Here is a 12,199-nt window from a genome sequence, read left to right as displayed (position 1 = left end):
GTCAGATCAATTCCTTGCTGAGCTACTTGAACTTTTCGATGAGGAACAAATTACCTACTTAATCACTTTCTTTAACAAATAATTTACAACGAAGGAAAAATACCACATGATTGGTTGGAGTCACTATTTATAACAATTACCAGAGAAAAGTAGGCCCACCAAATGCAGCGATTTTAGACTAATCAGTTTGATGAGCTACACACCTAAGGATATGAATTATACAAAAGCGAATATTCCTTCTGTGCGGAAGTAGAATGCGCAATAAACAATTTGGGTTAGGTATGGTCTAGGAACTAGAGATGTATGCGAGTTCTCTTACAAACAAGTTCTGAATTCCGAAAGAACGTTTATGTTTGTTTCATTGACTTTGAGAAAGCATTCGACCGAGTACAACACGATACATATTTCGATTGCCTGCGTGCAGCAGGAGTTGATCACTATATAAGACTGCTAAAATACTTATATTACAATCAAGTAGCCTTTATCCAAATTGGAGATAGTCGAACTGAAAAACTACCCATCAAACGTGGAGTACACGGGGTTGTGTTTTGTCACCCAGTCTTTTTAATCTATACTCTAAAGAAACCTTTAGGGAGGCTTCGTATGACAGTGACAGACAAGAGTGAGTAAGGCTATAATAGACGGAGAAGTAATTAATCAACAATATCACAGACGTTGACGATACGGACAATCTTGCAGAAAATTTATCTCCTGATATTAATAAATCTAGTCAGTGAACATTTCAAAGACTGATGGATGGAAAGATTAATATAGAATATAGATCAATGCCTGCTTTCTCTTAATGAAGAGGAGATAGAACGCGTAAACCATTGTACATACCTTGGCAGCTGAATAAATGTAAAATTGTGACTCTGGTGAAGGGATAATAACCAGGATCAAAATATCAGGTAAGGTTTCTATGACTTGGAAACCAGTTTTATGTAGCAGAAACCTGTTGATGCATATTCGCAAGAAGATCCTAAAGTGTTATGTGTGGTCTATCCTATTGTATGGTTGTAAGACATCGATGTTAAAAACCAAAATGCTAAACCAATTAACATATACATCATAACGAGGAGAAAAATAGAATACTTCGCCACATGATTAGAGGACCTAAATACCATATACTTCCCCTTATAAACAAGGAAAAATGGAGGGATAGAGATGGATTAGTCGAATAAAACTTTCATACAGCATACAGTATTGACTAGTTCTAATTAACCTTTGTCCTATAGAGGTTTTTAACTAAATCAATACTTTCCGAATTATTTGTGAGTGAAAATATGTATTTTTTACCAAAACACTACGTTTTTAGGCGGTTTTCGCAAATAACTCAAAAAGTAAGTATTTTAGCGAAAAAAATATCGTTGGCAAAAATATAGCTTATAAAAAAAAACAAAAAAAAATAGTGTATTTATAAAGTCTATAAACTCAGAAAAGCAAAGTTGTAGCTCGTGAAAAAGACGTTCTTAGTCGTCAAATTCCAAATCGAATATTTCAACGTGAAATAACCAAAAAAATGAAGCACTTTTCGGGAAAGCCATTAAAACTGGCGTAAACTATTACGCTTAAAATAAAGTTGGACCCCTTTTTTGTTAAAAAAATCGTAAAAATCGCCCCCTAAATGAAATTAATCATTACCGCTTTACAAACAATTTACTTTAGGTACTTATGTATTTTTATACGGTCTGTGTAAGTTTCACCGGTTCAAAGTGTTTATTTTGAAAGGGTTATAGTTGAAAAGGCTTAAACGAGTCAATAATCATGAGTGTATGCAAATTTTGAGCAGCCACATCTTAATCAATTTTTGTTTTACAGAAAACAACATGAAACTATCACATTTATAAAAGCAAAACCTAAACTTTTTTACTCTTTGATATTTTTCCCATCACTTATACTCTTTAAGTTATTTTAAAAAAAGAGCATAAAATTTTAGAAAAAAAATTTTTTACTATAAAACCAAATTTGTTTAAAAAATTTGTGTGTGTGTTTATGTTTTATTGGCACTGGTTTAAGCAACCAACTGGCCAGTCAATGTGTTTTGAATTCTCTTTTACAAAATATATGCTTAGTAACTTAGTATCTAAATTTAAAACTATTACTACTACTACTAAGTTTTTTTACTCTGTTTTTTTATTATTATTTTTTTTTAATATATTTTTTAACATTTTTTTTATTATATTTTTTATTTTTTTTTTCTTTTGTTTTTATGTATTTTTTTGTATATCTTTTTACTACGCTAAGACCTAAACCCAAAATAATTCAAAAATAAACACTTCAAACTTCGAATCGGTCAAACTTACAGATATAAACAATACACATATAAAGTAAAGCGGTAACGATTAATTTTATTTAGGGCGCTAAATATTGAGAGGTTTTCATGATTTTTATTATTCCAAAAAAAAAAGAGAGACCAACTTTATTTTGGGCATAACTCGCTTAGTTTTGATGCCAGAAACTTTTATTAAAAATAAAAAGAAGGCTGTTCTTAAACATTTTAAAAAGTTTCTAATGGGTTTTCATTGAAAATTGCTTCATTTTTTGGCTATTTCCCGTTGAAATATTAGATTTGAAATTGACGAATAAAAACGTATTTTTTATGAGTTATAACTTTGCTTTTACTGAGTTTATAGACTTCATGAATACACCATTTTTTACGTCTTTTTTATAAGCTACATTTTTACTAAGAATATTTTTTCGATAAAATAATAAACTTATTTTTTGAGTTATTTGCGAAAAATCGTCTGAAAACGTGATATTTTTGTTGAAAAGTACACATATTCACTCACAAATAACTCGAAAAGTATAACTTACTTAAAAAACTCTATAGAACTAAAGTTATTTAGAATTAGTTCGTTTATCCATTTCCGGACTTATCTTAATTAACTTAACTTATTATTTCAAACACAAATAATTGGTCCAATAATTGAGTGTCCGCCCCGAATAAGGTTGTACCTAACCCTTAATATTTATGAATCGGTGTTATTAGCAGAATAATCACCTGATTTCATTTTTATGAGAGCATTCCAGTAGAGCTGCAGCGAATAAGGTTGTAACATCATTAGAAATATTAGACATGGCGGATGTAGCATGTATTAATGTGAGTGTGGCCACAGAAAAGCAGTTAAACAAATCGCGAAAAATAAAATATCGGCTTAGTAAGTGGAAGGATAATAAAAAAACCCTACGAGACACTGCGAAGCAATATGTCACCAGAAAAGGTGCTGTTGTTTCTGAAAAAGGACCTCCAGTAAACGTTAGTACAATCAGAGCACACAGCTTCTCCTGTGAAAGGGATTTCGCCCTTATGGAGCATAAGAAAAAACAGCATCACTAGGTATATCATCCAAAAATTTGGATTGAAGTTATAGCCAATGCAAGACCCTCGCAAGCCATTTATTGTGTGTTTTCTTGAGAGGACCGCTATCAAAGACTTTACTATAGTCAAGTCAGCTTTACTGAAAAGCAAGACTAAAATAACTGAAGCGGTTTGGTACAAAATTACCAGTGATGATCCCACAAATCTATTATGCCGAGAAATAAACAATGTATTGCGACCTTGGATTAGTCTTCCTGTGTTGTATAAGAATCATTTGCCAGTAAAGAAAGAAACAAAAAGCAACTTAGCGGATATGTGTGCTTATATTCCTAATCGAGAATATAGGGAATTTTTAGGGAAAACTAAAAATCAATTTTTTATCTTTGTTAATAATGTAGGTTTATATAAATAAATATAGGTAGGTATAGGTGCTCCTTGAAAACTAAATATTATTTTTTTAACAAGCAGTCATGTTTTTGTCTTATTCCCATACATTTCTACACAAAATGTTAAAAGGTTGTAACCAACTCATTTTGATGAATTTCAGTGATGTTACAACCTTGTTCCACTAAACCGATTTTATATCGCAGTTTATAGCCTTAATTTTTTATATATAAAATTTAAGATATTATATTATCCTCTCAAAAATTTTTTGTTTTCCTCATCCAACAATAAAAAGTACATTTCTGATCTTAAATATGATTACAAGCGAAAAAACGTTTTCCGCCAAAACATGTTTTTGTGGGTTACAACCTTATTCAGGGCGGCCATTCAATTGTCAACAGACAATAAATTTTTGAACATACATAGGTTAACAAACCTGGTTAAAAATACGTACTATGCATTTCATTATATAAAATACAAAAATATTTATTAAAGAAAATTGAACAAACTGATTATTATGAACAAATACAAACACTATTCAGTCTTTTCAGTATTATCTATAAAAACTTTTTACAGGTACTCATAGATTAAAATCCACAACTTCTACTATCACCTTGCAAAGATAATAATAATGGAGAAGCCTTATGAACCCTAAAATAACATTTTTCATCTGCATATGTATGAACGAAACTGAGACTACTTCTTAGTTTTACATAGTGTGATTGTGGTACTCTCAAAACTGCTCTTTTCTCTTTTTCATTGTATTTTAACAGATCTACGTCCACACTGGTAAAGGTTTGTCCAAACAGTTGATACCCTGCATCCATTATTGACTTTTTAAAATACACTGGTGTTATTTCTAGGTCACTAGAATATGGAAAAACTCTGGAATACATACATAAACATAAATTAGTATAGTACAGAAACAAAACTGCAAGGAATCAGCATTATATCGTCTAAGGGCAAACTGTATGGAAAGGCCATAAAGGAAAAATTAGAAATAGATATAAAGGAGAAAATTGGAATTCACAGAAGGAAAAGCATGCTTAGATAACATTTACCTTAACATTTACTTATCTTGAGAATGCCTATGCCTCGATACCTAGAATCAAGCTATGGGAAGCAATGGAAGAAATCGAAGTTCCACAAATATTAATAAAAGCAGTAAAAGCACTCAAAAGGGGCAATAGAATATATGTATTCCGTTTAAGACAACAAAGGAACTGCTACAGCGGTTCCTACCCTGTTCAAAATATTCCTGGAAAAAACCCTGAAACCCGGAAGTGTAAGAAGCAAATACCTATATTAGGGTGGTTCGAAAAGAACTTTTTTTCTTATTTCAGATCGCTATAGTGCGCAAAAGTTGCCATTGGTATAGACTTGAAAAAAGCACTAATTATTATTTTTTTATTAATTTGTCTTCCGGTCGCGCAATGCCATCGAAGTTAGCAAAAATTGTGAAAAACCTTAATTTTTCATATATTTTTTTAACAGGCCAGATGGTTTTAATTGCGTTCCTATACCATGAATTAACTACTAAAAGTATAAAAAATCAATATAAATGCACTTATTATACATTTGTTTCATATCTTCCGGTCGCGCAACATAATACAAAATGAGTAAAATTAGTAGTTTTTGCAAAATTTCGAAGTTTGACTGTTTGGTACAATTTAATCATACGACTTTTAGAGATGGTATAGTTTAATTCAATTACAATAATATATTTAAAATCCAAGCATATAAGATAAATTTTGATATTCAATTGTTATTCGGTCGCGCAGCTTCGTCAAAAACAGCAGACTACCGAGAGGCGAGGCGAAAGTGGCAAATGCCAGTGAAGCGCACGCAGCCACAAGTAAAGATACATGTGGGAATACCTCTACAATGGAGTATTTGTATTCTCCTTTACAACGAACTGCCATTCCACCACCTTTTCCAACACTTAGATGAAAATACAACAGGCCCAATAGGATATTCCGGACCAATTGGAAAGGCCCTACCTGATTGTGAAAGACTACCACTTATTGATTTTAATCCTGTTGATTGTGAAATTCCAAAAGTTGACAAGCGTATTCTTAGCAAGCACCAATAATTGTACTTGCTTGAGATATCAGAACTCATCAAGTCAGAACATTGTTCAGAAGACTTTGTAGTGGGTACGTGATCCTAGCCCAACGTCACATTCAAGATGGCTTACTACTGCAAACCGAGTTTTGCGTTTCTACATCAGTGTGTTCAACCCTTCTGGAAATCTGAGAGAGATTGTCAAATTCATTCTCAAATGTTATAATATGCCTATGTGGTTTGCCACAAAAATAAACCACAAATTCACAGATGGGCCTAGACATGATTACAAAATCATTGAATCTTCAAGGTACTTACCAGAAGAGCTGCTTCAAGTTGTTGATCCCGTTTTACAACGGAATGCTTACTTTGCCCGTCCCGAAAATTTACTTTTGGCTTTGGTAACTGATGATAGAAACCATGTCCGAGAGCTGGGCTTTAGGCATATCATGAAGGAAAATCAATCAATATCTGAAAGTGACTCTATCAGAATCTTTAAACTACCAAACTTAAACTTTGAATCTAAATAGTATTACAAAATTATCAAATAGAACACCAGTACACTGACTCCCCTCTACTGCTAAGAACATTGACTAATGAAGAGATAAAACAGTATGTGAGCAATGACTTCAAGCTTGTTATGAGTATAGATACTTTGCCATGCCATACACAGGCAGTTGAAAGATGCGTTAAGCTAGTGACCGAAGCTTCAAGTAAAGTGTGTGGACACAGTTCAAGAGACGGCTGTATTAGAACAACATTATTGCATCGCTCAGCGATGCCAACAATTAAAATCAACAACAACTGGTAGTCTTTCACAATCAGGTAGGGCCTTTCCAATCGGTCCGGATATCCTATAGTGCCTGTTGAATTTCCATCTAAATGTTGGAAAAGGTGGCGGAATAGCAGTTCGTTGTAATGGAGAAGACAAATACTCCATTGTAGAGGTCTTCCCACATGTATCTCTATTTGTGGCTGCGCGAGCTTCGCTGGCATTCGTCACTTTCGCCTCGCCTCTCAGTAGTCTTCTTTTTTTGGACGAAGCTGCGCGACCGAATAACAATTGAATATCAAAATGTATCTTATATGCTTGGATTTTAAATATATTATTGTAATTGAATTAAACTATAGCATCTCTAAAAGTCGTATGATTAAATTGTACTAAACAGTCAAACTTTGAAATTTTGCAAAAACTACTAATTTTACTCATTTTGTATTATGTTGCGCGACTGGAAGATATGAAACAAATGTATAATAAGTGCATTTATATTGATTTTACATAGGTACTTTTAGTAGTTAATTCATGGTAGAGGAACGCAATTAAAACCATCTGGCCTGTTTAAAAAAAAAATATGAAAAATTAAGGTTTTTCACATATTTTGCTAACTTCGATGGCATTGCGCGACCGGAAGACAAATTAACAAAAAAATAATAATTAGTGCTTTTTTAAGTCTATACCAATGGCAACTTTTGCGCACTATAGCGATCTGAAATAAGAAAAAAAGTTTTTTTCGAACCACCCTAACCTATATACCCTTTCACTTACAACCAAATATTGATCACACAAGATGAAGATGACCTCAGCTTTATGAACTGGAACACGAATATACAAACAATGGAATGGAAATAAACCTAACGAAAACTGAATACCTAACCACCGAACACCACCTAACAAAGGAGAATACAGAAATAAATCAGCTGGAAATAGACGACGGTAAACAAATCAAAGGAACAGACAAGTACAAGTTTTTGGGTTTCATAATCAAACAAAGCAACAACTGAAGAAGATATAAAAAATAGACTAGGACAAACAAGAGATTGCATATGAAAATTGAACCGGTTACTGTGGGATAAAAGTGTCAGGGGCGGCCCGTCGGGGTAGGCAAGGTAGGCGCCACCTACCCTCTTCAAATGTAGTACAATAATATAAATTATTAATATAAATTACTTATTTCAAAATTGTAATTTATAAATTTTGACACAATATCTACAATAAAATAGCAAAAATTATCCAAATTATTTTTAAAAATATCCAAAAAATTTTCTCCGTAGTTATAATTATTGTACGCTCCTTGTAGTATCAGTAGTACTGTATAGATTCTATATTCTCCTTGGTCAGGCACTCGGGAACGTAGCCTGAAATAGAACGACGCCAACACCGAATTGACGTCTCTCTCTGTTTACGCGAGCAGGCCTGCTGCAGGTCTGCTCATAGCGACCGTATTCTACGATTTTGAACGGGCTGATAGGCACAGAGTCTTATAGCCGGACCTACAAAATTTTATCAGTTGCCTCTCTTGTGTCTTGTGAAACTGTTTTAAAATAATTGTTTTTTGATTTTGGCTGTTATTAGTAGGTTAAGTATTGAATAAAACTAGGTAGGACAATTTAAATTTGTTTATGAAAACTGAATAATGTGTTATTAGATTATATAGATAATTAAAAATTTAAAGCGAGGTTAATTGTTAACTTATCAATTTATTCGAATAGTAAATTATTATTTGATACATAAATAAAATAAGTAATATTTGATGTTGTTGAAACGTAGGTGTGTTAGTTTTATTGGTGGAAAAACTTTAGTCATCGAATATGAATATTTTAAACGATGTAATATGCAGTTTGATTGAGACGCCTTTTTCAAGGCGCCAAAATCAAGAAAGATTAGTAATTATTTCAATGGGCCGGCCTTTACAAAATTTAACAATTTTATCCACAGATAAGACAAAAGTATGAAAATCATAAATGGCTAAGCAGAAGTTATTTTAAAAATTCACTTTTCTGTTGGCCTTGTCTGTTGCTCTCAAATTTGAAGCAAAATGTTTGGGTGAGTCAGGGATATTCAGATTTGAAAAATTTATCAGCTAGTGTAAAAAAACATGAATCTTCGAAAGAACATTTAAACAATTGCTTAGATTTAAAATGGTTAGAAAAAAATAAACAAACTACTGACAGTGCTTTCGCTGGACATATTTCTCTATCTAATAAGATATATAATGAAGAAGTTGAAAAAGATTAAAGAAGTTGAAGAAATTGATGTTACAATTCTTTTAGCAAAACAAGAACTTACATTTCGCGGTCGTGATGAGAGCCATAATTCTTCAAACATGGGTAATTTTAAAGAAATTTTTAATTTAGTAGTTAAACGCGATCAGGAAATCCAGGATCATGTTAAAAAATAGAAGGGGTGTTCACGGTTTTGTCAAAAACAATACAAAATGATTTAATACATTGTTTTGCCGATTACGTAGAAAATGAAATTTCAACAGAAATTAATGAAAGTCAATTTTTTTCTATACAAGCTGACGATACTACTGATATAACCGAAAAATCACAGTGTACTTTAACAATCCGTTTTGTTAACAAAGTTGGTCAGGTAACAGAAAGATTTTTAGGGTTTTTTGATGTTAGCGATAATAGATCTGCAGACACTCTATATAGTTTAATTTCAAACGTGCTTGAGCCATATGATTACAAAAATAAATTAATTGCTCAATTTTACGATGGTGCAAGTGTAATGTTCAATTCAATTCAATTAAATTCAATTCAGTTTATTGATGTCAATATACAAAGTATTTACATAAGTCAAAGTCTGTTAAAATGCATCATTGAAATACATTGGCAAGCTAACACTTAATAAGTAAAATCTATAAAATTTTATCACCTAGTCTAAATACTTAACACAAAGTTAGAATATTAGCATAAAAACACAAGAGCACACAGAACATTTAGGAGAGCTGTAGGACTATCACAACAGGGTAGCCCCGAGATATTCCTCCTGAGAATAGTAAGCACCCACCAAAAGAAGTTCTTTGATTTTTATTTTGTATGTATCTAAGGGCAGTTCTCGAATTATTAGGGGTAATTTATTATGGCTGGCTCTTTAAACGGATTACAATCAAACATTAAAGTAGATGCTCCAAAAGCAATTTTTACACATTGTTGCGCTCATAGATTACATTTAGTATTGCAAGACGGCTCAAAATGTATTACAAACTGTAGGATATTTTTTGTCGCCTACCCGAAGTATATGTGTAGCCTACCCGCTAGGGTGGTCCAAAAAACTCAAGTTTTTTTTAGAGGCCTAGGGACCCTCCCATTTTGTTATATCTAATAAAAGAATAATCTATGCCAAATCTTAACACTCCAGAACATATGGAAGGCAGTGCTCAACAACGTTTAGTTTTCATAAATTTCCGTAAAACACTTAAGTTTAGAAAATGTTTGTTTGTTTGTTTTTCAGGACTCAGAAGTTAGCAAAGCTCTTGATCTCTTTATTACAGTTGATATTAAACATTTTCAGCAGTTTCTACGTGTGGGTACTGGAGTGGAAAGGAGTTATAAAACATCAAATATTTGTTACTTTCGGGTATTTGACATGAATAATGTTTGGACATGATCCTGCAGAATTACCGCTTTCAAGAAGTTCTGTAGAAAAGAAACGAGAAGCAGCAAGACAGAATTTTTCAACAGAGATTAAATCAAACTTAGACATCAAAGAACCAATTGTTGTTCATTGGGACAGCAAAATCCTGCCCGATATTTTAGGTTCACAAATTGTAGATAGACTACCAGTGCTAGTTTCCTATGCTGGTGGAAATGAGAAACTACTGAGGGTGCCAAAATTGGCTAGTGGAACAGGTTTGAACACTGGAGATGCAGTACTTAAAACTCTTAAAACATGGGAACTCGATGACAAAGTCATTGATATGGGCTTTGAAACAACAGCCGTCAATACTGGTCTTAAGAGTGGTGCATGCACTTTCCTTGAAAATAAGCTAAATAAAGAACTTCTATGGTTGCCGTGTCGCCATCACATGATGGTAATCATTTTGAGCAAACTATTTGCATTGTGTTTGGAACCTTCAAGCTCTCCTGAAATTCCCATATTTAAAAGGTTGAAGTAATCATGGAATGCAGTTGATCGATCAGATTACACACCATTAATTTTCCCCCTGGAGAAGCTGAGTTAAAAAACAGTGCCACCAAGTCCTTGCTACATCATCTTAGTAAGAAATAACAGCATCGAGATGACTACCTAGAACTTATTGAACTGACGCTGTTGGTGTTGGGACAACCAATAGAAAAAATTCACTGGAGAGCACCTGGGTAAAATTATTTCAAGACTTTAACAAACTGATAACAAATGATGAGGACGAAAAACAGCTGTTACTGCAGATTGTAGAGGCTAATCGAAAACAAGTCCCGACTGAGCCAACATAGAAGGCCGTTCTAGAAAGCCTACAGAAACCGTCCAATCCAAAGACAAAATTTAAAGAGTTCATTTTTATTATGGTCTTGACTATAAAATGTACTTATTTTAAACATGGGTTCCAATGTAAAATAAACAAATAAAATTAAGTTTTTGTATCCTAACATGTCTTGTAATTTTTTCAAAAATCGATAAAAATATTCCCGTTTTCATTATTTAAACAGTATTGAGCACTGCCTTCCAAGTGACTTATGGCTTTCATATTTTGGCTCCTTGCTTCTTTTATCAATTAGAAAAGAATTGGAGGATCCCTTGGCTTTTACATTCAACTTGAGTTTTTCACATAAGATCTTGAACCACCCTACTACCCGCATACTGAGGTCACGAGCCGCCACTGAAAAGTGTCAGTATAAAAACAAAAAGAAGAATAATATAACATTATGACAAAAAGTATCCTGACGTCCTGACTTATGGGTGAAATTTGGATAATAAATAAGAAATCCAAAAACAAAATAAGAGCAAGAGAGATGGAATTCCTAAGGAGAAAATGCAGTGTAACAGGAAGAGATAGAATAAATAATATAGAGATGAAGAAATGAATGGGAATGAACTCAAGATATAATAGACTGCTTAGAACAGAAGAGATTAATCAGGTACACACATTTCATAAAAACAGACAAAAACGTTGGATAAACAGAATAACAGAGTGGAGTAGTGAAGTGTAAGTGTAGAGTCTGATGGGAAGAAGGAAGAGAGGCAGACCCGAAGGTCTTTCAAGAAATAAAGTGGATCAAGCAATGTAAAGAAGAAATCTGTAGGAAGGGGACTGGTAAAACAGAAAGAACTGGAGAGAAGAATTGAGTGAAGGAATACAGTGATAACTGTGGGAATCATATATTTTAGTACAATGTTCTATCAAAGTGCCTTTTTCTATAATCTGTAGAAAGTTTATATCTGCCTAAACGAGTATCATTAAATTATAATTAAATATAGGTTAATTTCGACTTACAAAGAAATATCAAGATAGTAGTAATTAGTCATAATCCAATAATTGGTCTCCGCTTATGAATGGATATGAATTTTGAATTCAGCCTTTTGCAATTAATATAGAATAAAATTAAACATGAATTTTTCACTCTTCATAATAAAATAGAATTTGGTTATTTGTTTCGTTACCGTTTATGTTAACGAGATCACCCGATATTTCATGAGCGTCTCAATTT

At 32.8% G+C, this 12,199-nt stretch overlaps 1 protein-coding gene across 1 annotated transcript; it reads right to left on the bottom strand.

Moving 5' to 3' along the window:
• Nucleotides 1–3,813: 3,813 nt before the first annotated feature.
• On the bottom strand, nucleotides 3,814–12,159 carry LOC126879515 (ribonuclease P protein subunit p14). Its single transcript, XM_050642597.1, has 2 exons — nucleotides 11,986–12,159; nucleotides 3,814–4,588 (listed from the first exon to the last, which is right to left on the bottom strand). Exons 1-2 carry the CDS (start codon nucleotides 12,015–12,017, stop codon nucleotides 4,291–4,293), a joined length of 330 nt encoding a protein of 109 aa, XP_050498554.1. The 5' UTR covers nucleotides 12,018–12,159; the 3' UTR covers nucleotides 3,814–4,290.
• Nucleotides 12,160–12,199: the final 40 nt, after the last annotated feature.

This window comes from Diabrotica virgifera, chromosome 1 (assembly GCF_917563875.1).
Source record: "Diabrotica virgifera virgifera chromosome 1, PGI_DIABVI_V3a".
NCBI classification, from domain to species: Eukaryota; Metazoa; Arthropoda; class Insecta; order Coleoptera; family Chrysomelidae; genus Diabrotica; species Diabrotica virgifera.
Note: the sequence above shows the minus strand (reverse complement) of the source record. Positions and strands in the feature narration are given on the sequence as shown.